At 37.6% G+C, this 26,697-nt stretch overlaps 2 protein-coding genes across 2 annotated transcripts in view; both read left to right on the top strand.

Annotated features, from left to right (window-relative positions):
* The first annotated feature begins 874 nt into the window (after nucleotides 1–874).
* Nucleotides 875–17,720, top strand: LOC107564779 (acetylcholine receptor subunit beta-like). The gene is made up of 11 exons (XM_016249936.1): nucleotides 875–1,079; nucleotides 3,546–3,679; nucleotides 5,577–5,686; nucleotides 9,294–9,402; nucleotides 10,101–10,245; nucleotides 10,910–11,095; nucleotides 11,543–11,766; nucleotides 12,410–12,585; nucleotides 16,021–16,168; nucleotides 16,360–16,530; nucleotides 17,210–17,720. The coding sequence occupies exons 1-10, from the start codon at nucleotides 1,019–1,021 to the stop codon at nucleotides 16,498–16,500; spliced, it is 1,434 nt and encodes a 477-aa protein (XP_016105422.1). The 5' UTR covers nucleotides 875–1,018; the 3' UTR covers nucleotides 16,501–16,530; nucleotides 17,210–17,720.
* Nucleotides 17,721–18,735: 1,015 nt separating this feature from the next.
* LOC107564777 (acetylcholine receptor subunit beta-like) overlaps nucleotides 18,736–26,697 on the top strand; it is a gene marked incomplete at its 3' end in the record, with an annotated part of 15,875 nt that continues 7,913 nt past the window's right edge. Inside the window, exon 1 of the mRNA XM_016249935.1 lies at nucleotides 18,736–18,849. Coding sequence (XP_016105421.1) covers nucleotides 18,736–18,849 — 114 coding nt within the window. The remainder of the gene's footprint in view (nucleotides 18,850–26,697) is intronic.

The following is a 26,697-nucleotide window of genomic DNA, read 5'->3' as shown; positions in this document are numbered from 1 at the left end:
ACAGCGCTGATGAATTACATAAAAGTACAGCACATTAATACTTCTCCTCTTGAGCCAAAAGCACCCCAGAACTGTATAAATATGCAGGCGTGGATTCAAACACATCAAAACACTTTGTCATATTTAAAAAGCACATTGGGGAAAGACTCTCAGTGACAACCTCAATATGGGTCGACATGAGCGCTCTGCCTCTTTTGTAGGATGCAGGAAATAGTTTGAAATGTTCATGATTTTTAATGTGTCAGTGGGTGCTTTCAGAATGTCAGAGGTCATATGGGATCAAATTTACATTTAAATGTACCATGCATGCTTTTAGTCTGTGGAAAAGGATTTGTATTAGAAAAACAGACCCCATTCGTGAATTCAGGCCTTTTGTTACCTTATGTCATCCTTACACTGCAAAAACAGCACAGTAACTGCTAAAATTACACAAAAAAATATACATTTAAAGACTGTAATTATACAGATTCTGCATCAAGGTTTCATAAATGCATTTACATTTACAGAAATTCCAGCTGCAGAAATAATGATATAAAGTTACGTTTTAAAGATAATGTTTTTGACAAAAAGTATCTCATGTTCACCAAGGTATGAATAAAAATAAAAATAAAAATATTAAATTAAATGTATAGCTATATGTATAACTCTTTACAATGTTTATGAAATACGTCTGTTAAGCTCACCAAGGCTGCATTTATTTGATAAACAGTAATATTGTGAAGTAATGTGAGTTTAGACAACAATTTTCTATTTTAATATTTTTTTAAATCCCCCTTTCGCTTCGCATAGTTCTTAAACATAACTGAGATATTTTTCTAATTTTAAATACTATTTTGCCAGAAAGATGTTTTGTGTGGGCGCGTGAACTCTAGATTGAGTGCGCACGGCAGAATGCGGCGAGTCTGTAACCCGAGCGCAGTGACAGCGGTCTGACTTGTCGCCAACTGTGTGCTGGAACAAACACGGATGGACCCGCACGTTAACTTTCTATGAAGATATCACTGTTTGCTGATTCGTCATGAAGGCCCAGAACTGGTTTATTGTCACCTGCTGCCTCTATGGCCTGAGCGCAATCGCAGGTAAGGTTAAGTTTCCAAAGTGAGTTTGTGTGTTGCGCGCACGTGTGGACACCCAGTAAACTTTAAAGTAACGCCACGTGTGATCTGATATGGTTACCTGATAGTAAATCCAACATCTGACGTCCTACAACACCAAAGGGGGGTTGAAAAAGAGCATTTTAACGTTACTTTCTTGTAGTCGTCTTTGTTTGTTTAAATTGGAATTGGTTTGGTACTGTTTTCACATGTACGTTGTGAATTGCAGTATAGCTCTCCAAACAATGCATCGAAAATGTTTATTCTAACATTGGCCTACAGCATTTTAACTCAATTCACAAAATAACAGTCTACCTTTCTCAATATTGGTAAGCTTTTGATCTATAAATAGTTTACCTTTAAAGTAAAATGCGTAAATCCTGTCATTTGCATATCTTTCCATTCCATTATTTTACAGTATACCATACGGTTTGATAAACAGAGGTCTTACCATGACAGAGGCTGTCAAATTACTATAACTCACCCCAGTGTGAAAAGGTCAATTGCAGTATCATGTCAGTCATACTGTGAGAATATTTTGTCAGGAATGCGGACTGTAGTGAACCGTAAGTGGCATTACTGTACAATTATTAAGTCTTTCACAGTTCTACTTTAAGAATTGGCACAAAACCTCATGGCAGTGCCATATATTCATTGATCACACCTTTGGATAGATATTAAAGTTATTCATGTAAGTGTTTTTTCTTATGATGTCTGTAGCTTACATTATAGTTCTATAATATTTTTAATTTAAAAACCCTAAGGGTGATTTGAAACATGTATCTGCCATTGGTTTTCTATTGGCTTGACTGATACATAAATTAATGTTTTTGCTTAAACCAAATGCTCCCATGGTATGTCGCAATAATGGTGTGAAAGTATGATAGAATGAGTCAGAAGAATTGGCCACCTGTAAAAATGGTACCAAAGCCATTTAACATAAAAGGGACATTTTCTAAAGAATACAGTTTTTACGAGTACCCATGGGCCTCATTTATTTCACAATTTAAACGCTCATACAGAAAAAATAACGATTTCTCATTTCCATGAAGTTTCTCCCATTATACTGTCTTTTAAAATTGGAATACAGCATTGGGGTTTATTTTCATTTTTTATTACTCAGAAGAAAAGTCAGTCAAAACACAGTAAAACTGCTGTAAATGTGTACATATGCTCAAAGCAGCAGCCATTGGTAGTGGTGGTTGGTAATGAAGGTGGCGCGTGGGGTGATGCGTGTCGTTTGTAACTGTCAGTTTTTATTCTGGAGGGCTTGAGGTGGTGAGACTTGATGAATGTGGCGCCCCTAGAAGGCCCGCTTATAGATGCAGCTAACCTTCGAAAGCTGCGGGAAAAAACAGCAGGCGTGATGCATAAAAACATCAGCAATGGCCGAGCGAGTGGAGTAAACAGTCACCCTTAAAACTGTGCATGATGCAGGTCTAAGAACACCCAAGGCTGTGCGATTGGCTGAGCCTCTTATCTGTTCAGCTTTATGTTCAGATTTTTAGATCCATCCATTCATCCATCATTACTATATTCAAAAATTAGGCAGTAAACTAGGGCTGAAAAACTAAATTCAAATTTTTTTACTTAAATATGATCAATATTCGAATTTAAAAGGCACAATTTCAGTTCGGGGAAAAAAAGCTGTGGGCCCTGAGGCCACAAGAGGGCGCATCGAGCAAAATATTATGCATGTTTCTTCAAAGCATAATAAAATAACACGACTATCTTTGCATAATGTTTAAAATAATGCTTATAAACCATATATAATTAATAAAGTTGCTTAAACAATTATATGTATAGTTTAATACAAAGAACCGAAAACCAATCACAAAGAGTACTTTCTTCATTTAAAAACTTGAGATGCAGTGGGATGGGGAAAACCGCCATAAAGTCTTGAGACTTGTTTTTAAAAGTTGAACTTACATTAATTTGACATAGCTTTCTAAACATGCGGCTCTCTTGTGCGAGACGCGAGTGCAACGGTGATAGTCCCTCTAGAAAATGCGATAAATATGCATTCTGTGTGAATGGCTTGGTTTCGGTTTTGACGTAAACAACATCTTCCCCGCATTGATTGTTCTCTTTTTCTGCAATATTTTGAATGAACAAGCGCCGCATCTAGTGGGTTCAACTGGACAGGCTAACAAAAGCATTAAAATGCAATGACACTTACATCGACATCGCATTTCGTGCCCCACTGATAAGGCTGCCTGACGCACACCTAAAATTCGAATGCAAAAACGCAAAAAAATATGGATTTTTATTTTAAATTCGACGAATATTCGAAATTCAAACTATTTTTTGACAGCCCTACAGTAAACCGCCCAATGCACATGACATTCTGGGCTTTAACCCGCAAAAGCTTTAACACTCAGACTCTTAAGATTAAAGACTAAGGGTAGAAGAGAGTTGTGCAGCTATATTTATCAACAACATATTTTCTAGGTGCAACAGAAACAGAAGATCAGCTGATGAAGAAACTATTTTCTTCATACAATGTTAAAGTGCGTCCTGCAAGGAGCCCAGAGGAAAGGGTCGTCGTGAGGATAGGCATGACACTTTCATCATTCCTCAGCCTGGTAGGAAGACCCAAACACACACACTTATGTAGCTTAATGGGCACATACCATTATTATTGTTATTAATATTATTATTTAGTTTTTTATTTTAAAAATTGTTTCATTTTTAACAGTACAGCTTTATGCTTTGAAATGATGCATATTGTGAAAAGTGCTATACAAATAAGTTTGACTTGGCCTATGATATATTAATTATTATTTTAAAATATTATTATTATTATAAAGCGAATTAGGGGCAAAATCATTATGAATGCCTGACAGCTAAAAGCTGATTAGATGATGTGGTTAGTTGCTTGTTTATTTAATCAAATAGTGTGTTGAACATTGTTACCCATTGTGTCGCAGTGTATAATGCTGTGATCCTTAAAGAGGGAGTCAAAAAACGTGGGAGTCATTTTATTATGAATTTAATTTTATTTTCCTTGGTCTTCCTCGAGAGTTTTTGCTCATGTCACATATATTTCTTAAAGGCACAGCAGGGGAAAAAAATGGGCCACAGAGTATGGGAAAAACTATGTAAAAAAAAAAATGTATGACTGGTTATGATCACTGTAAAAATTAAACCATAAAAAGTATAGTATGACCCCTTTATGAAATGCTATTAATTAGAGTTAGGATAAATTAGCAAAAGAACAGCTTCAATTCTTTGTATGCCCATAATAAAAGCTAGTTTGAACCAAGTCTGACGGTTGGTTCAGCTGTTCAGTGTGTGAATTTGGAATGTGAATCAGATCGTGCTATCCTTCACTTCTTAACTCTTAACTTAAAAATTTGTGATTTAATAACCAGGTCTCGGGTAACAGTGCACACACACACATTTGCAATTTTGCAAATGTCTCAGAGTTAAAGTTTCTTGTCACCTTCATTACTCAGAACAGAGAGGAACAAGACCCTCTCTACAGGCTTTATGAACAGTGATTTCACATGATTTTTGCTTGACCAGCCAAATATGTGTCCAAAACAAGACACATGTTGAGATAGCATTAATGTATCACTCCAAATAACTATTCAGGCCGGAACCATCCACACATTTAAATCACTGCTTGTATATTATAATATAAATGGAATATAAAGTGTATATACAATGTGTAAATGAGTGTTATGGTGTGTGTTGACCTATCCCCCAACTGTTTGTGCTCTGTACTGAGACTGGGACAGCTGACATTCCTAAACTAGTTTTAAATAGCATTCAGGACTGTGTACTGATCTGACCATTGAGCCTCAGTTCTTTCCCTTGGCTTCTAATATCCCTTCACCCCCTTCTCCCATTGCAGCCAGGGTTCCCATTATTTGTCTTGACTCTAAACATACATCAGAGGCAGAGAATTCGGGGATCCTTCTTTATACACTGAACAAAATTATAAACGCAACACTTTTGTTGTTGCCCCCATTTTTCATGAGCTGAACTTTTTTATTTTTTATTTATTCCTAAAACTGCTGTATTTTCTTGATGGTTGAATGGTAAAAATGAGGGATTGGGAAGAAAAACAAGAACATATATACACTGAACAAAATTATAAACGCAACACTTTTGTTTTTGCCCCCATTTTTCATGAGCTGAACTCAAAGATCTAAGACTTTTTCTATGTACACAAAAGGCCTATTTCTCTCAAATATTGTTCACAAATCTGTCCTAATCGGTGTTAGTGAGCACTTCTCCTTTGCCGAGACAATCCATCCACCTCACAGGTGTGGCATATCAAGATGCTGATTAGACAGCATGATTATTGCACAGGTGTGCCTTAGGCTGGCCACAATAAAAGGCCACTCTAAAGTGTGCAGTTTTACTGTATTGGGGGGTCCGGGGTGAACTGTTTGTACTTATAATTTCTTCGATGACCCTCATTTATCTGCATATGAACATGTACACACACACACACCTTTTGTGCTCTTACAGGAGTGGAACGATTATCGCCTCTCCTGGAACCCCAAAGATTATGGGGGAATTGATGTGTTGCGCATCCCATCTGGAAAAGTGTGGCTTCCTGATATTGTTCTCATCAATAAGTGAGTTGTGTGCCTGTGTGTGTGTGTGTGTGTGTGTGTGTGTGTGTCTGTGTGTGTCTTTGCATATTATCTCAGAGAAGCTATGAGTGTCGGGCACATTATCTTAGAGAGCCTTTGCTGTGTTTCTGCAAGAACAGCAGAAATAACAGAAATGATTAAAGCTTTTGTGAAGTTTATCAAGAGATATGTACTTTCTCTATCTGTTCCTTTCTCACACACTCTCACTTTAATGTCCAGGTAGACCCCCATCACTGCTGGTGTAAACATACGTGTAAACATACTCCCTCTTTCATTCATCTCTGCTTTATAACCAATTAAGCAACACTGCTGTCCACTAGCAGCCTTGCTGGTCCTGCATTCACTCCTACACACACACACATACACAAATTGCATCCTACACACTGTTCAATGGGAGACATCTTCAAGTCCCACAGCACCATTACCGTAATAGATGGGAAGTTCTAAAATCCTGGTTTGTGTCCTATGAGGATTATATACCAGTGCTCTATGATTTACGGCTCAAATTGTTGATCTATCTGATTTGTAGGTATTACTCTTACCTATTATGAAACAGCCATACAATATGTGGTAAAATAACATAATTTACAGTGTCAGTAAACTCCAAGCTGACAATGAGCAGGGGCTGTCAAGCTCCTAAAATGACAAAGTAGTCTATAAACTTTGTACACTGTATTCTAAGTCAGTGTTTCCCAACCGGGGTGCCGCCTGTCGAGTGCAGGGGTGCCTTGTAAAAAATCCTTTTTTAATATTTTTAAATTGCTAAAATGTTCAAAAAAGCAGCTATTATATAATATCCATTTCTGATGTCGCCAATAATTAAAGATGCACTGAAATTCCGGCTGCCGAAAATTAGTTCACCGCTCAGGATTCACTTTCACGTGGTGTGACGCTCTGCATATTATCCGCTCTATGCGTGTGTGTGCTCCGCTCAGTCGCTCACGGCCCATGTGAGTGCTCCACTCATATACCGTTCATGCTCATCGGAACAGCAAAGTCCACTCAAAAATCAAGCTGACAGGAAACATCGATGTAGTACAGTATTGTTTCTGTCTGCAATAGCCCTACTGTGCTGTAACAAGGTGTGGTAAATGGGCAACTCTGGTAACGCTGCCCTCTCATTCATTGATCTGCTAACCGTTATGCTCACGTGTCCTCTGATAATACTTTCTAGAATTAAACATTATTTGGATAATTGGTAAAAAAAAATTAAATCTTAATAGCCCTACTATGTGTTAGACCTACCTGAAAAACTAAAAAGCAATTTATTTCATTTGTAGGCCTATCGTTGTTTTTTATTTGTTCTATCATTCGTAGTTTATTTGTTCTTATTTTATTATTAACTGCTTAGCCTCCTTGTCATTTTTTATTCAATTCAAAGTTTTAAATCAAGCTATCTCCTGCTACTGCAACAAAATTACCCCACTGTAAGATCAAAAATACACTGAGTGAGCAAAACTTTGTTTAATTACCATTATAACTAGCTATCTCACAATGTTTACATATGAATAAAAGCCTACATTAAAATCTGTCATATAAATTGGTCTTTTCATTAGAAATTAGCCTACTGATTGCCACCATTGATGGACAATTTTTTAAATAATATAAAAAATATCTGTATGACAGTATATTCTGCAGTTCTTCCCTGCTGTATCGAATATCTATACTTTTCAAAGTATCATATCGAAATCAGAAATTCAAATATTGTGACAAAATTAATTTTGTAAGGTGCCACAAGTTTGTTAAAATTTCCAACGGGTGCCGCGACTAAAGAAAGGTTGGGAAACACTGTTCTAAGTCATATTATAGCTTTGTGTGAAGAACGGATTTAAATGTAAGCCATTATTCATTGTAAATTATACACACGTACACACTTAGGGTTACAAGGCGATAAAGAGCCAATGCTGTTTCCCAGCACCTACAAAGCATACTGAGACACTAAACTTGAATATGTGCAAGTACAGTAACTTTTTTTTTTTTTTTTGGTAAACTATCTCTTTAAGTACTCTGGTCTTCTCAGAAATGTTAAAAAAATTGCAGGCCAGTATCTTTACTCAAAGAAACCTCAAATGCATTCGTCACCTTACAGACATCTTAAGAAACACATAATGGCTCTCTGAGACATAATGCTGAGTCCATGTTTCTTAGCATTACTGAGTATCTGTAACTAGAGCCAAATAATCAGTGGTGGTGGGTGTTCAGTATCTAATAATGCTTCAGCAGTGATGATGCAGCTAAAATCTGCAGTCCATTTCAGTTTTTTTAAGTGATTCCAATCAGTTCGTACTGTTTGTACTGATAGAAAATATATATCGGTGGTGTTCTGAAATAAGGAGGGGAAGTCAACGTTTTTTTGTTTTGTTTTTTTTAATCAAATGTAAATTCATGTCCCAGTCACATTTTCTTGGTTAAATAAACATTACTTACACTATCAGAAAAAATCTATATTTTATATTTTTTACATTTACAATGTAATCAATATTCTATTTATTAAAGCCAAGTATGAATCTCATCAAGTTAGTGTTTTTAAGCATTTTACATTTATTCCAAAATAATAACTCAAGGCAGTAACAATTTAAACAATATATTTTATTTGTGAATTTATGTTCAGCTATTCTTTTTAATAGTTAACTTTTAACTATTTTTGAATTTTTCGGATCATTCAGTCATCAAAGCTCGGTAAATACTGGTCACAGACACAGAGATTTACTTTAAATTTCACCAAGCTGATTGCTCAATAAAAACTCCCACACAGGGGATTTCAGAAGTTAGGGGGACAGACATGTCTTATTTGATTTATTTTGACTAATAATATTAATAATAATTATTATTATTATTATTATTATTTCTTACCTCTTTTAATGCAGCTGGACAATAACCAATACATTTGTATTCTATAATATTTTCCCCATATTTTCCTAGTGACAATTGTATGATTGATTTATGTACTACAAACACTTTTTTGCCATTTCTATCACAGAATAAAGATTCTTAAGGCTACTGTAATAAAATGGTCAGTTATCACTGCATTATACATATACTTTATTTATTACCTAAAGATGACTTGGAAAAACAAACAAAACAAAAAACATATTGTCGCAATCATGTGTTGTATTCAAGTTTCATCAGTCAAAACGTTTCTGCTTTTTATTCAGCATAGCTACAGCGATAGCGATAGGACTTTCCTGGCCCGTCATAAGTTTACTTCTAGGAGGCATTGCCTCCTCTCACATGACTTACCCCATTCATTCTCAATTACCCCCCAGCAAACTCGCGGCACACTTTAGGGGGTCAGTTAAAACTCGATGGGCTCAGGGAAGGTGAGAGAGACGCAGACTCCTACTGTAACTTTACCTGCTGGTGTCGCTGTTGGACAATGTTTCTTAAGAAAAACGAGTGATTTGAAGTAAATTTTAAGTGATTTGTTTTTTTATATTCAAACTTCTCAAACTTGCTTTTTGAATCGGATACTGTCAATGTGGACTCAGTATTTTAGAATTTCAGGGGGAAAAGTAATAGAAGTGTAACCATGTTTTTAGTGATGATATACAAGTTTATACTGCATTTAAAACCCTGTTTGTGTGTGCAGCAATGATGGCGTATTTGGTGTAGCTCTACAGGTCCACGTGCAAGCCTACAGTAACGGCCGTGTGACGTGGACTCCACCAGCTCTTTACAAGAGTTCCTGCGGAGTAAAGGTAAATTCTAAAATACAACAGACATTTTATATTGCAAATTACTCAATATTACGTTAGGAAATGTGTAGATGATGATGATTGGGTAATAAAAATCAAGTGCTCTACATTCTAATTCTTTAAATAAGGGCTATGAAACATTAACAACATGCCATAAAAATTCTAGATGTGTATTAATATTATTGACTCCACCATCATCAGTACTTTAATGTTTTCATTTAAGCACTAATTTTTTCGGTATTGTTCTTGTTGATGAATGTTCAGCATCTTTCAGTAAATACTGTAGTGATAAGAGTAAGTTATGGATGAGACCTTTAAATATTGTAAGGAAGTGTAAAATCACAAGAAATTTAATGACGCATTAAATCTCTAGTGTTTATGCTCAGCACTATGAATATATTACAGTAGGACACTATTGGGGATAATTTCTTGTTGAAAAAAGTCTACTTTTCCTCATAGAAGTGAGGATCTCTCTCTCTGATACTCTTTTGTGAATGTTTCTCCCCTCATTTGTATTGCTGCTTTTGTTTGGCCTCGCTCTAGTTTGGCTGCGTTTGATGTTCCATCTGGTCTTTGCATGTGTGAAAAGCAGAAAGAGAGATGATTAAAGGAAGATCTGAGTGGAAAGATGCTCGTCAGACAAGCTGCAAGCACACATACTAACATGCACAAACTATTGGTACCTTTTTCTCCATCTGCAGGTGACATACTTTCCTTTTGACTGGCAAAATTGCACCATGGTTTTCCACTCGTATACATATGATTCCTCAGAAGTGGATCTGCAGCATGGCCTTGATAAGAGAGGAAATGAAATCCAAGAGATAGTCTTCGACACAGGCTTTAGTGGTAATGGCACTATAACACTAAAACATTGCTACCTCTTGACGTTCATACTGAAAAGTCTGTGGTGTTCATTAATGAACATTAAGATCGTTCAAAAATTTCATCTAAGACTACAATATCAACCAACTATCAACACCCTTGAAATGCCCTATTAACATCTTAACAACAGCTTAAAAATACCCTAACAACCACTGGGGAAAAAAAACATTATATCAACTGTTAAGAAACCATATAGAACAGGGGTGTCCAATCCTGTTCCTGGAGGGCCACTGTCCTGTAGAGTTTAGCTCCAACCCCTAATTAAACACACCTAAATCAGCTAATCAAGGTCTTCAGACTCACTAAAAGCTTCCAGGCAAGCTCATTTTTGCGGGACATTGGCCCTCTGTTAGCAGGATTGGACACCTCTGAACTAAAACAACCTAGCAATGCCCTAGACATCTTCTAGCAATGCTCAGCAACCTTTTAAACGTTCAGAAGCTTTGTGAAGCCTTGTTTAAACCTCGCTTTGTACATGATTTCAGCCTATTGCCCATTAACTTTACACACACTGCTTGAATTCACTCAGAATGACAATGATGTATGATATCATTGTAATGTTCTGCCATGTATTCAACTGAACACAAAAACAAACAATGTTTTGTTTTTTTACTGATCTCTCATCCAGAGAGTGGAGAATGGCACATTCGTCACAAGGTTTCTAGAAAGAATGTGCGAGAGGACCTGTATGAGGACATCACCTTCTACCTGATCATCGAGAGGAAGCCCATGTATTACGTGTTTAACATCGTCCTGCCCTGTATCCTCATCACCATCATTGCCATCTTTAACTTCTACTTGCCACCTGATGCAGGTGAGGAGTGTTTGTTTTGTTTTTGTTTTGTTTTTTATTTCAAACCAAAACCAGATTTGTTGTAAATGGTAAAATAAATCAAATCTGCTTTAAATCCAGAACATAAAACAGAAGAGAATCAGTATGCACAGAAAATGAATAAACATCAATACAAATGGCCTTTTTATTAGATTCACGTTTTATTGACCTTGAACTAATGAATGTCCTATTATTGTCCATTATAAATAGAGTTTATACCTGTACAGTTAAACAGGATCCGTCTTTCAGTTCTACCAGTTAAGAGTGTAACAAATCATGAAGGGATCATTAGAACAAGCTAATTCCACAGCTTGTATAGTTTGGCCAATTAATTCCGTTATATACAATTAACCTTATCACAAAAACACATTAAGACTCTGTGTAAGTATATGCATGAGTAGATCAAGAGAAGCTCTCTTTTCTTTTCAGGGGAGAAGATGGGTCTTTCCATCAATGTACTGCTGACTTTAACTGTCTTCCTGCTTCTGCTGGCCAACAAAGTCCCAGAAACATCACTGGGTGTTCCCATTATCGTCAACTACCTGATGTTCACCATGATCCTGGTCACCTTTTCTGTCATCCTCAGTGTTGTGGTACTCAACCTTCACCATCGCTCCCCCAGCACACACCAAATGCCCCTTTGGGTGCGCAAGGTCAGTACAGAAGCCTCTAGTCACAGTGTCAAAGAAGATTTCATATAGCATTTGAACTTTTTGCTTTCTACTGTGATGAAATGTTTTTTGGGGTTTTGTTTTGGTTGAGAATAAATAAGCATTAGTAAAACACAAAACTTTTGTGAGGAGATGGATATCCTTTTGTGAAAATTGTGTGGAGTCAGCTGCTTTCATCAAATTGACGGCTATATTGTTAAAGTGACAGATGCAGAAAATGTTTCCATTTAGCATTTGCTTTTATTCATGGGCACTCCAAAACACCCCAATCTGCCAATTACGAACTTATGAAAAAAGGATAAAAATGTAAAACAGACAAAAATAGATAATAGTTCAAAATAGACAACAGTCATGCAGATGAAACGAGGACTCGGCCATCTCTAGGCGATTGTTGTTCCACAACACTATAGCGCTATTAATAAAGTGCACTAGGAATTATTGTTTTGCTTACATAATTATTATTGTGCTGTGAAAAGAGGATGGACAAATAACAAACATGCAGTTCAAAGTTTAAAAATCATACACTATTTCTCTACACTTGTTCTGAGTAAGTCATCATCTGTTAATACAGTATATGAATATTAATGTAGAAACTTATAAGACTGTAAAATTGCATTTCTTCTAGATTTTTATCCACATGTTGCCTCCATACCTGGGGATGCTGCGACCTAAAGTGGAGACCCCTCTGTTTCTTGAGAAACCTGTCAAAAAAGAGAACACCCAAGCCATCAGCAGAGTGGCCGATGAGTACTTCATCCGCAAGCCCAATAACACCAACTTCCTCTTCCCCAAACCTCACAGGTAAGCTCCTGATGCTAAAATATTCTGAAACTCATGTTAATTTTGTAATTAATTTTAACTGGAATTGATTTGCTGATAATAAATTTTGTAATGAAAAACTGTAGTCTGTTTCATTAGAAAAATGCAAAATAGAGGCATTTACACTACTGGTCTCAGCCTCATGGAGCCCTCTGTGTGTGTGTGTGTGTGTGTGTGTGTGTGAGTACAGTTAAACGCCTTAGGGTTTGATTAATCCTTTCCTCCCTCTCTTATACACTTTAAATCACCTCAACCAGGGAATTTCACTCTCAGTGAGCCCTGTGTGTCTGGGGTATGTGTGTGAATGGGGGTTGAGAAAAAAAGGAAGAAATCATCACTAAAATAAAAAGGATCAGCACAAATTGACTCTGACACATTAGACCTGCCTTGCATCAGGCTCAAGAGAGGAGGGAGGAGATGTAGAGACAGGAGAGAGTGCGAGAGAAATTCGATGAGGCAGCGGTGTCTTGCTTTTTAATTGGTTTTATAGCGTGTTTTGGCACCATTGCCACCATGTTTTAGTCAAATTAGTCTTTCCTGATTAGTCATCTGTGTCTGCTGACGTACAGAGTGAGGAGGGAGGGGGAAGGAAAAAATCTTCAAGACCGGCAGAGGATGCCATTGACCTTTTGTTTCATTAATTTAATACACTGGTCTTGTGCAGCCACTCGCCAGACTTTTGACTATTGCCATCTAACTTATTCTGGCCAAGATATCTAAAATGATAGTTGCAACATATAACCACAGTTTGCTTTTTAAATGTGATATTTACCAACACCAAACCATTCAAAGGTAAGATTGTTTAATGTTTTTGAAAGACATATCTTATGTTCAAAGTTTTTTTTTTTTATTGATTAAAAATACAGTAAAAACTGTAATATTGTGAAATTGTATTAATATTTAAAATAATTATTTTCCATTTTATTATGTTTTAAAATGCAGTTTTATCCCTGTTACAGTGAAGCTGAATTCAGTAGACATTACTCCAGTCTTCAGTATCGCAGGATCCTCACATGGTTACTTTTGATCAATTTAATGCATCCTTGCTGAATAAGAGATTTGATTTCTTTAAAAAAGAAATATACTGACTTAAAACTGTATGGTAGTGTAAATCTCATCTCAATCATACCACAATATTAGACCGGCGTGATTTTGCATTCAAATAATGCCATTGCAGATTCTGCGATTTGACTTTAAAAAATAATAATAATTTGTAGAAAATTAATTTAGACTTTGTCTGAAAATACTCTTAATTATTTCACAGACATATAGTACTCTCATACATACTCGGAGTATCTTTGAACCTTGCAAACTTTGTAAAATCCAGTGTTAATTTCTTCCTTGGAAGTTCTCGTTTTAGCAGCCTGGTGATGTTTTTCCCTGGAGGACTGATAAAATACTGTATTCACTGACTTCTGAAAGTTGTGCAGAAACCAGTAAAACAAATTGGAGCTTTGCCATTCTGAATATGCATCTGATGGTAACTTATGGCTGTAAGTGTTGAAAAAAAAACCCCATCCATCCCACATGTTTTAACACACACTCCTCAGCTGGGCTAAAGCTTTCCTTTGCCCGCTTCTCCCAATCCGCTGTGCTCTCAGCCTGGCATTAACGTATGTCTCAGTCTAATGGGGTTCCACTCAGGTCACTGAAGCTCATTGGGGAACCACAGACTACCTGCAATGAACTCCTGTACCAGCATCTGAATATACGAGAGCTGTGAAAAAAATGAAGAGTCACACTGACCCCTTGTGGTGGGAAGGGGAGGTGTCGTATCTGAAAAATGGATGAAGAGAAAGAGAGGGGGCAGTGGGAGAGCAAGAAAGAGAGGGGATTCATAATGAAACAGATGTTAGCGAACAGATTCACAAAAGAGGAATGCAACACATCAGTGGTGATAAGCATTTCATCAGCACATTGGAAGGATTTCATGGGTGGGTGGTGACACCATCAGCATAAAGCAGTGATTTGGAAAAAGAGAATGACTGGGTGAGAGGCTGAATGATTGAGTGAGTCAGTAAATGAAAGAGTGAAATTTTTAATTGGTGAGTGAATGAATATGATCTGCGGTACACATTTGGATGGGTCACCTTGACAGGAGTTTTGGGAAGTAGTCTTTTTTCTGATTTTGGATTATGTGGGTGCACACGCACGCACAGCCCAATGCATTCTAAGGCTTTAAACGCTTGCACCCTTTTCTCAAGGACAAAGTAATGTGATCCACCACGGATTTAGACTTGCTGTTTGAGGTTTCAGCCTGTGTTTAAAACATCCTGATACAGTCCAAGAAATTTACTGAGGTTAACTCCTAAAGTCACCATGGTATCAAAATTGACTATTCCTATTTTGTTATGGATTATTGCAGTGTTTATCATAAACAAAGTGTTTGTGCATATCATTAAATTATTGTGCCATCATAATTTTGAACCAAAATAAGTTCCCCTTCCCCTCAATGACATCTCTTTTCCGATGATGTTTTCAGAAGTGCAAGGGTGAGATAATAACCTCGAGACGAAGAAAAGACGATCATAACTTTTGTTTCATGCTAACTTTAAACTTCTGAAAAAAGGATATTTAAAATTATAGTCCACCCAAAAATTAAAATTTTGCATCATGTCTCTAAACCTGTATAAATGTATTTTTTCTACATAACACAAAAGCAGATGTTGTGAAGAATGTTGATAGCCAAACAGTTTTGGTTCCCATTAACTTCCATTGTATTTTTTTCCATATAATAAGAATCAGTAAAAACTGAAACTCATACAGGTTTGGAAAGACATGAAAGTGAGTAAATGATGACAGAAGTTATGCTGTAAAAAATTTGGTATATAATTTCCTTTGAAACAAATTTCACAAATAATTCCAAAGAAATGGAAAGTAACACATTGAGTTAAACTTGAGATTTTGAAGTAGAAAGACTGAGACTTTAGTAACCTTTGTTTGATTTACAACTTTCAAAAAAATACAGTGTACTAGTATGAGGACAAGTTTTACCACAAACAATAACGTTATATTTTATATTACATTTTTGCATTTGGCAGATGCTTTTATTCAAAGCAACTTACATTGCATTCAACATTTAGGTTTATTCAGTTGATGCATTTCCTGGTAAACAAACCCATGACCTTGGTGTTGCTAACGGCATAAGAATATGTTTCATATGAAACAGAGCATTTCTAGTTTATTTGTACAAATATTTGAAGGTAACTATCACTATCGTTGAGTTAAAGTATGTACAATAAGTATGTTCAGTGGGACCTTGAGCTTGCAGTGCATTGGTTAAGCATTCTCATAAGCGTTTGCATGTTTGTATAGAGTAGGTTTCTGGGCAGTACACATATGCCAAGCATGTTCTGAATTCCGAAAATCAGTGTTGTAATGTGCAGTGATATTCTTCCTCCATTCCCTGTGGTGCAGGTACCAGCCTGATGGTCCATGCACCGACCTGAGGAAGTTCATTGACGGCCCCAGTCATTACCTCGCCCTTCCTCCAGATCTCAAGTCAGCTGTAGAGGCCATCACTTACATCGCAGAGCAGCTGCAGGCGGAGAAAGATTACGAGGCTGTAAGTGGTTTATGATAACTATAGCCAATTGTGCCAGAATTATAGGTTACTTTTCCTACTTCTGTCTGTGTGTCAGAGCTTTGTAAATCTTTGTTCCCTTTGTTCTCACTGTTTGCCATTACCAATCATCTTTTCGTTTTCCCTTTCTCTACTTTTTTTCCTTCTTTTTTTCTCCCCCGTCTTCCTCTCAGTTAAAGGAGGACTGGCAGTATGTTGCCATGGTGGTTGATCGACTCTTCCTCTGGATCTTTGTGATTTTTACCTCCCTTGGGACACTGGGCATTTTTGCTAATGCCAGCTTCAATGTCACACCTACTGACCCCTTTCCCTAAATCTAATGGTTGTTCTCTCTAGCCTTGAACTTTTCACTAGGGATGCACCGATACGATACTGGTATCGGTATTGGGCCCGATACTGGTCTCCTGTACTCGTACTCGATAAAATGCCCCCGATACCAAACGCCGATACCACACATTATGTGCATACAGTGGACTACCAGTAAAATTGATACAAATTTGGGTCCAAAAATTATTCAGACCGAGTCTGGGAAATAAACTGAAGTTGAGGTTTTCATGAAGCAGGGTGACAGCATGCCCAGGAGACTACAGGCTGTCATTGAGGCTAAGGGCTGCCCGACAAAGTATTGATAGTTGTGTAAATACTGTCATACTAACAGCTGTCTGAATTATTTTGGTTGATTGTAATCCATTACATACCTTTCTATCAAAATGATCTAACATTATCAAGCTGAATTTGTTCTGACACATTGTAACTCTGAGTTCTTGTCATATTTTATTACCATTTTCTAAACTATAGCAAATATAATGTGAGAAATGTTGAAGGTGTCTGAATATATCTATTTGATAAATGAAGTTAACCAACTAACATTATACATACCCTTTTGGTTTCTGTACCCAATATTTAAAAAATGTACAAATGCAATAAAAATATTGGTATTGGTACTTGGTATCGGCAAGTACCAAAAATAAAAGTATCAGTATCGGGCGAGTACTGGAAAAAGTGGTATCGGTGCATCCCTACTTTTCACCTCTAAAACATTGGCACGAGATGTGTTAGACACTGCTGCGTGTTCAGTTCACATTTATGGCGTTGTAATGTAACAAAGATAACAATTCATTCACACAATATTTCTGTAGTTAAAGCAGTGGATAGATGCATAAAAACAGCTATACTATTGCTAAAAACAAAAAGTGGGATTTGTTATAATTACGTAAAATAGTATAACTTATAGATTAATGTCAAATTTTGAATTTGCTGAAATCTGTTTTTGCCTTTTTGAAATTTATGCAGTTCCTCTTTTAAGGAAAGAAATTTCTCCATTAGCAGTCCACCAGTGGCTTTCTCATTAACTGTGTGTTTTGCTCATAATTGATTGAGTTTTTAGTGAGATCTGTTTGCCATACAAGGAATGGAAATGAACTTGGGATGGTTTTTGGCTACGGGATTGTTATGTGTATGGACATTACTTAACATCACTATAAGATATCATATACTGTCTTTAATGTGCCAATTAAATGGGTTTTTGCACAAACACTATTATTTTATAAATTAACTCAGTTTGGCTCACCTGCAGTGCTCAGGCAGGCTGTGTCACTGTATTGTACTCTCCGCCCATCTGAGGAACCTTTTTTTGCTCAGATTTACACCACTGTTCAAAAGTTTGGGGTCAGTAAGATATTTTTTTTCTTTGAAAGAGAATAATCAAAGAATCCAAAGAAATGTTTCTTGAACACCAGATCATATACCAGCATATTAAAATAATTATGGCACTGAAGAGTAATAGCTTTGTCATCACAGGAACAAATTACATTTTAAAATGAAACCCCTTATTTTAATTGTAATGATATTTCTCAATATTACTGTTTGTGCTGAATTTAATCAAATATATGCAGCCTTGGTGAGTATAAGTGACTTCTTTCAAAAACTTTACCGGCCCCAAACTTTTGAATGGTAGTGTATTTGCATTTATGCATAATGTGTAAGAAATTCTTAGGTACCCCGTGTGATGCGTGCATGCTGTTCTAGTCATTATCTAGTCAATATATTTTAAGAAACTTCTATGTGATGTGTGTACTATGATTGTACATGGTGCGCAGGGGGAGAGTTGAGTCAGAAAAGTTGCTTGCTATGGCACACATTGCTCTCCTGTCAGTTCCCTGGCGAGATTAATATAATATCATAACATGGTGTCAGAAGTAGACCTACCTCGCTTTCTGAGAGATGCCTGTCGCCCACACCATATCTGTCTTTAGAGACTTCTCGAGTTATAATCCAGTTTATCAGATGGCAACGCCGAGCTGAGAGAGAGACGGGAGCTCGGAGAAAACAAACTAAACGGCGGGAGAAAAAAAAAGTCCTGATGCTGAATAACAGCAAGGTAAACACTTAAGATGGATACATTGTTCTCCATAAGCCCGCCTGAAAACTTTGACTTCAGTGATTTTAGCAGTTGGCCAAAATGGATTCGCAGATTCAAGCAATTCCGCATAGCTGCGGGTATCAGTGAGAGAAGTCAGGAGTATCACGTTAACTTGCTTATTTACACAATGGGCGATAAAGCCGATGATATAATGAGTACGCTGCCTCTGACAGATGAAGAAAGAAACAACTACAGTAAAGTCAAGGATGCGTTTGAGAAACATTTTGTATGCAAGTACAAGGTGATTTATGAGAGGGCTAAATTCAACAACCGGTGCCAAGAGCCCGGTGAAACTGCCGAAGCATTCATTACTGCAGTTTACAAACTAGCAGAGAATTGTCAGTACGGAATTCTCCAGGAGGAAATTATAAGAGACAGATTAGTCATAGGAATACGTGATCATGGACTGTCAGAGAGATTACAGTTAGACCCAGAGCTCACACTCAGTAAAGCTGTAACAAAAATAAGACAGAATGAAGAAATAAAAAAGCAGCAGACAATATTAAGACAAGCCAGTGGGGACACAAAAGAGGTAAACATGGACATGTTGAAATACAAAACATGTACAAAAAGGAGCCCAGAGAAAAACTGACAGTATGAGACACAGTGAGGGAAACAAAGGATGTGGCAGATCACACCAACTGAACAGCTGCCCTGCACGGGATGCTGAGTGCAGAAAGTGTAAGAAAAAAAAGGGTACTTTGCTGCATTTTGCAAAACAAAAGAGAGACTGGATGAAATATATCAGGACGAGGGGACAGAGAGCATTGAGTCTGTGAATTCAAAATGATGTGTGGCAAAAGACTGTTGCTGTGAATGGGGAACAGATCCTTTTCAAATTAGACACAGGAGCGGCAGTGACAGCCATTCCAGAAAGCATGTACTTAGAAAGGAGTCATGGGATCCTCAGCCCTGCAACGAAGAAGTTGTGTGGACCAAGCAACACGCCAATAAACGGGAGCGAGCAATTTGAGGGTTCATTACAGTACTTGGATAAAACACATGGTGTTTGTGATACCAAGACTGGTTTCTCCACTACTGGGTTTAACAGCCATCAGAGAGCTGGGTTTACTCCACACAGTCGACACAATTAACACATCAGAGCCAAATTACAGAGAACTATACCCAAAAGGTTTGACAGGATTAGGGAAACTGGAGGGAGATTATAAGAATCAAACTCAAAGAATCAGCCACTCCCTTTGCTCTGTCGGTGCCCCGTCGGGTGCCCTTGCCCATGATGAAAAAGGTGAAAGAGGAGCTGAAAAGAATGAAAGACTTAGGAGTAAATCGCACCAATTGAAGAAGCAACTGAATGGTGCTCCGGTATGGTCATTGTACCTAAACCAAATGACAAAGTCCGTATCTGTGTGGATCTTACACGGTTGAATGAAAATGTTTGCAGAGAGAGATTCATGCTCCCTGCCGTGGATGAAACACTGGCTAAACTGGCAGGTGCAACAGTATTCTCCAAACTGGATGCTACTGCTGGATTTTGGCAGATCCCATTGCACAGAGATTCAACTCCACTCACTACCTTTATTACACCTTTTGGTAGATATTGTTTTAATCGCCTTCCATCAGGAAAACATGTGGATTTACCTTAAAGTGCCCCTATTATGCCATTTTTAAGGTTTGGGAGTCTCCTATAATAGGTTAACATGCATGTAAGGTCAAAAATCTAAGATTTAGTCTCTTTAAACCCCTCCTTTCCGTGAGTCTACCCTGCTCTGACTGGTCAGATGGTTCAGTCTGCTGTGATTGGTCTACCGCACACTGCATGTGTCTGAAATTATATGCTATCAGTGTAAACAGCTGTGTGCAATCCGTGCTGAGTCCAATCAGTGCAATGCATGATGGGAAATGTAGTCCGGGGTGATGTGCAACAGAGTGTTGTGCGAGAGTCAATGCAATAGGAAAGGGTGACCTCTGATGGCTAGCAGATGAAAGTTCATGGACCGGATTCGTGACAATACTGAGCCATCTTTCAAGAGCAAACATTTTGTAAACACTCCAAGATTAGAGAAGCTGTCGTCAGTAAAATGACGGGAACGCAAAAAAAGCTTTGGGTTGTACTGCTGTGAATTTTAACCACTGATAACCACTCCTCTTTCAGAAGTGAAAATAAAAAGAATTTACTTTCACAGTGTAGGACACAGCGTCTTCTCAACATGATGTTAGCAACAAGCTACAGTGTTTGAGGCGGGTCAAGTTGTTCGCGGCCGGCCAATGTAGAACATAGGCGGGCATTATGCAAATGTGTTCCCCCGTGACATGTAGCAGTCACAGAAGTGGGGTTTGAAAACTGACGACTCGTTTAGGCTGTTCAGAGTCAATTCTTTCCTTTTAGGAGACAATGACTTTATCGTGCACTTTCAGCTTTACCACTTTGCAGATCATTTACATTCACATACAGCTACATTACACACTTGCATGAATGGCAATTTGAAATTGCATTATAGGGGCACTTTAATTTGTTGCATAAATTGGTCTGGAAATATAGTATGTTCTTTATCTCACAACAGAGAGGCATGGCTTATTACTTCTCTAAAAAACAGGAATTAGAAAATATTCAACTTGAAGTCTAATCAATGGTTAAAGCCACCCTGCCCTTAAAAATAAAAACACAACATTTTGAGTTTATTGACAGTTGCTTAATATGAACTGTGCCTTACACAAAAGAGATCTCAGAATATTCAGAATGACTGACATAAGGCTTAAAAGATTTTCAAAAGTATCTCTAACAACCTTGATGTTAATCGACCCACTTTAAGACTAATTGTGTATTAATTATAAGTTGTTACTCTGCACACTAACTCTGTGGAGCTTTGTTTTTGGGGATGTTTTGAATGGGATATTGACCAGAGACTGTTTTGTGGGGCTTGTGTTGCGCTGTCTGAGACTTATTTACAGCCTGTTTGTGCTTACCATCAGCATCTTGCCTTACAGACAACTAAAGCATGTTGACTGGGGTCTAAAATCAATAAACGTTACTGCAATGATCGTTATTATTACGCTGCTCTCTACTATTACTTATGACAAGAAACTTTGCATGTTATAGAGTGTAACAGTGCCCATGAACCCCCTTTTTTTATAGCAGCACTGGTTCCTAAAGTATTTTTTCCCATTCATTTTTCCCATGGGGATTTTAAAGTCTTTTTTTTTTTTTTTTAATTGGACAAAAAGATAAAGCACTTAAAGGTGCAGTAGGAAATCTTGGATAGTGCTAACTTAAGCCTGATAGCACTGAACGCGAACGTCAAAGCCACAACCCTGAATGCATATACGCTCACAGACCACAATACCAGAGACAACATTACAATAGGCTACATCAGCGGTTCCCAATTCCAGCCCATGTTCCGAAGTGAAGTAAACTTCAACAGATTTCCCCTGCTCAGGGAGGAGGGAGCAATGAACACTGTGTAGGAATCATATCGATCGGAACACAGTTTCATGCACGTAGCTCACTTCTAACGAGCTGGTTATCTGAATCGTGAGAACTGGAACTGGGAACTGCTGGGCTACATCATGTGTCATTCACCGGTGAGAAAACTTTAAAAGTACTACAATACCAGGAAGGAAGATCGGGTTGTTGATGTTTGTCTGCTATTCTCGCTCTGTCTGCACAGCATGCGCGAACGCGCTGATGACGTATCCTGTCTGCACAAACAGGTTGCGCAGAGGTATGCAGATACATACGTTGACAGGTAGGAAAGCCAATTAAAACGCTCAGACCGAGCGGTTTAATTGGACGAACATTTCTCGGTCCTAAGCCTTCCCCAGTTGAAAATAATATCTTAACCAATGTTTATTTCATGTTTGATAACTATAGGGCCTTTTGCACCGCAGGAATCTTTTCATAGTACCAGAACTAATTGTGGAACTACCTACTTTTTGGTGTTTTTGCACCGCCGGAACTGGGTGCGATTTTAGTACCGGACTGCCTTTTTCGAGAACCAAATTAGCTCATACTCTGGAGCAGAGTAAAACACTTTGTAAACATACTGTAAACATTGTGTCAACATATTTCGCAAGTATGGAGAACAGCGATAGATGGACGGACGCTGAAGTGCAGGCACTTGTAGCAAATGTAGCACTGCCAGTTGTCGTTGGAGATTCTTAGTCCTCCTTTCCGTTCTTTCAATCGCTTTACGTATACGTCGACATTCCATGTCCATTGTTGTGAAACCCACGAGACACAACAAAAACACAGCATCCTCCATCCTCCTGTTGTTAACATTGTTCTTCTTTGTTTCTGTTGTTGAACGCCGCGCACAAATGACGTCGCTGTCGACCGGCTTACGTCACTTCCTAGTACACACTGTCGGTGCGAATGCAACCCTTTAAATGGTACTGGGAAATAGTTCGCGCAAAATCGTCCCAGTACTTTTGTACTGTACATTTAGTTCTGGAACTAAAGCGGTGCGAAAGGCCCTTATGATACCATGAACCACTGTGAATGACATAAATTAAAAACAGTGGAGAAAGTTGTTGATTATATATATATACAGTATATATAGAAACAATTTATTTTAAGTTATTGTGTCAAAAAAAATGTGCATACGTTGTGAATTGTGAAAATGTGTGGGGAAAAAAAAAAATATATATATATATATATATATATATATAATTTCTATTTTTTACCAAATTAATTCAATATATTAAAGGGGTGGTTCATTGCGATTTCACTTTTTTTAACGTTAGTTAGTTTGTAATGTTGCTGTTTGAGCATAAACAATATCTGAAAATTTACGAAGCTGAAAGTTTAATTCAAACGGAGATATTGTCTTTTAAAATTCTGGCAGTTTAGTGCCTACAGAAACGGCTGGTAGGGACTACAAGAAGTTACTTCCTGGGTTTGTGACATAACAAACCCAGATAAACTCCACCCTCGGGAAAAGGCAACAAAGGGGGCGAGGCCATGCTGTGCTGCTTTAGAGAAGAGGAAGAGAAAACTAGAGGTGCACGTAAAAATCTATTCATATATGAATCGCGATTCTGTCTTCTAACGATTCTAATGGATTCACAAGTTTCAAAATCAATGTTCTAAAGCAGCGGTTCTCAATACTGTTCCTCGCGTCCCCCTGCTTTGCACATGCTCTGCATCTCTCTCTCTCTCTCTCTCTCTCTCTCCCTCTCTCTCTCATTCAACTCAGCTCCAACAAGGAACTGTTACAATTATACACTTATTTTCACATAGCAATGAGAAGCGTTAAACATGGATGCACGTGCAGTTGCCGTACTGTATTAAAGCTTTAATCAGGATAAAACTGTATATTAAAAGCTAACATAAGCAGTAGCATTTACACATAACAGCGTATCTAAAAGTATGAGACAACAACAAACAAAAAACATAGGCCTACCATTAAAAGCCGTGCTTGCACAGGTTCTGCACGATCCTCTTCGATAATATCCTCTGCTTCTTAATCGGGCTCAAACTGATCAGCGGTAATAATAATGCCGTTACTTACAATACAACCGGAGCACATGCTGCTGAGGTGAGGAGCGGGACATTTAGACGCGCACTAGAGGTGGTTGAGCCAATCACAACAAACGCATATACCATTAATTAACAAACTTGTAGCTCACAGTAAGTCTGTCTTTTTTTTTATCAATTTCCCTATGAAGACAATGAATGCCATTTTTACTTCCGGAACCCGACTCTATTGCTCTTTCTAGTTTGTAATATTCAGTTGTCATGGCTGATCATTACTGAGCTAGACTGTGAGATGCTAAGTGTGTGTGTGTGTGTGTGCGTGTTTTTGTGACAAATGAGGACATAAATTTGTATAATGACAAAGGTATGACATAGGTATTACAAGGAGAAGGTGACTTTTCAGGACATTACCCCATGTCCCCACTTTTCAAAACGCTTATAAATCACACAGAATGGAGTGTATTGAAAATCTGAAATAGCACAAAGTTTCCTGTAAGGGTTAGGTTTAGGGGTAGGGTTGGTGTAGGGCAATAGAACATACGGTCTGTACAGTATAAAAACCATTACGCCTATGGGATGTCCCCACTTTTCACAAAAACAAACCTGTGTGTGTGTTTATTTGAGAGATTGTATCTGCTGTCGCCTTGCATCCACAGCAAATGCCTTTACCACAAAACAGACAGAACAAATTGAACAGAGACAGAGAGACGGGTATGTTAAGAGGGTGAAAACCTCATGCCTTCATGTTGGCCACTTTGTTGTGTGTGTGCGTGCATGTGTATATGGGGACACAATTTCTGACAATGTCCTCAGATGAATGGCAATAAGCCAATTCTGATGCATCTGATGAATACCACAAGGCAAAAAGGTTCTCAACACTTGAATTCATATCTAATAATTGCTAATGATCAGCATTTTAGAGTTGGTCTTTAGTAATTATAATTGGGTTATATTGAGAACAAGTGTGAAAGGGAAGTCCCCACAAAAGTATGTGAGCAGTGTGATTGTGTGTGTATGTGAGTATGTTCACTCCTGTCCTTTCTCACCCTCTGGAAAGGAACAGTTATGCCCACCTCTTCCCTTTGTTCTCCCACAAAAATATCCACACACACACTTACACAAACCATCAACAGGTGCCTGCCAGGGCTGCCACAGAGTCCACACATTCCTTTCTCCCTCCCATAATTCTCTTTGCTCCCAACCAATCACAGACCTGCTTTTCACAAGTTGCAGGGAGGAGAAAAGTGATGATGTGACCATGTCAGGGTTTGGTAGGAAAGGTTCGGCACTGTAATTAACACCAGGTTCGGCACTGTAATTCGGTGTTGGTTAGAGAGAGGACAGACACTGTGCAGTGGGATATGCAAGTTAGTGTGAGTGCATGTGAGAGCTTGTGGTGACGGCTGGTGCCAAACTGTGGATATACAGATTGTACTTAAAATGAAGACTCTGCTTTGGGTCCTGTGGTGCTGCTGGCTTCTAACTCTCACGGGTAATACAGATCTGGTATTTCTGTGTCCTTTTGATGTGGCAAGAGTGTTTGTGTTGACATATTTACACTAGCATTCAAAAGTGTGGGGTTGGATGGATTATTTGATCTCAAATACAGCACAAAAAAAACTGTATTTGTGTGAAATGTTATTTGAAATAACTGTTTTCTATTTTATATTTAAAATATAATTTATTGCAATTTATTAATTATTATTAATAATTTATTATGGCAAAGCTGAATTTTCTGCAGCCATTATTCCACATGATCCATCATTCTAATATGTTTATTTGGTGCTCAAGAAACATTTCTTATTATTATCAATGAAACAGTTGTGTAATATTATTATTATTAGTTGTGTAATACAATAAAGTAATATTATTGTGGAAAAACATGATGCATTTTTTCAGGATTCTTTGATGAATAAAAAGTTCAAAAGGGCAACTTTAAACAGAAATTCTTTACTGTCGCTTTTGATCAATTTAATGCATCCTTGCTAAATAAATATTCATTTCATTTTTTTAAAAATAATTACTGACCCTAAATGTATTTATATATGTGTGTGCTTATACATGTATATTTTTGTTTATAAGAGTTTAAGCATTATCATTACATAAAATTGTGAATTAATACATTTTGTGCATGTACTGCTTAAGTTACAGTATGTATAACTATATTTATATACATATATGAAGAACTATTTAATTGTGCGTGTGTGTGTGAAATTTATTTATAATTACTTATTTTGGAATTTGGAATCAGTATATAGTCAAGTTTATCTGAACAGACGTGATTGCAAATAGTAACAGGTGTATGTGTCACCAGTGTGTGTCAGTTATGTGCTTTCATGAACTGCATGTGACGGACTGCATCTCTCTGACATACAATCCATATAATGTTTAGAATGCTACAGAATATTTGACCTTGTAATAAAGAGACAAAGAAAGCAGTGCTGAGGTCATTATCTCCTCTGCATGTTGACCTGGGTCAGTCCATTCTTAGAAAACCCTTTTTATGACTACAAGTCAGAAGAGACACAGGAAGAGAGAGATAGACAAGTCTGTGGTGGAGTTATGTTGATTAAGAAACAAGGAGAGGAAAGGAGTTAATGACCTGCTGAAATAAAACAAGCGTGTGTGTGTGTGTGTGTGTGTGTGTGTGTGTGT

Source organism: Sinocyclocheilus grahami, unplaced genomic scaffold (assembly GCF_001515645.1).
Source record: "Sinocyclocheilus grahami isolate Dianchi unplaced genomic scaffold, SAMN03320097.WGS_v1.1 scaffold961.1, whole genome shotgun sequence".
Classification (NCBI taxonomy): domain Eukaryota; kingdom Metazoa; phylum Chordata; class Actinopteri; order Cypriniformes; family Cyprinidae; genus Sinocyclocheilus; species Sinocyclocheilus grahami.
The sequence above is the reverse complement of the archived record's forward strand: the minus strand, read 5'-3'. Positions and strand labels throughout refer to the sequence as shown.

Excerpts from the sequence above, each read along its gene's own strand:
- LOC107564779 (XM_016249936.1), top strand. The coding sequence starts at position 1,019 with ATGAAGGCCCAGAACTGGTTTATTGTCACCTGCTGCCTCTATGGCCTG. Across the intron at positions 3,680-5,576 it reads TTTCATCATTCCTCAGCCTG|GAGTGGAACGATTATCGCCT; the intron begins GTAGGAAGACCC and ends GTGCTCTTACAG. Across the intron at positions 11,096-11,542 it reads CTACTTGCCACCTGATGCAG|GGGAGAAGATGGGTCTTTCC; the intron begins GTGAGGAGTGTT and ends TTTTCTTTTCAG.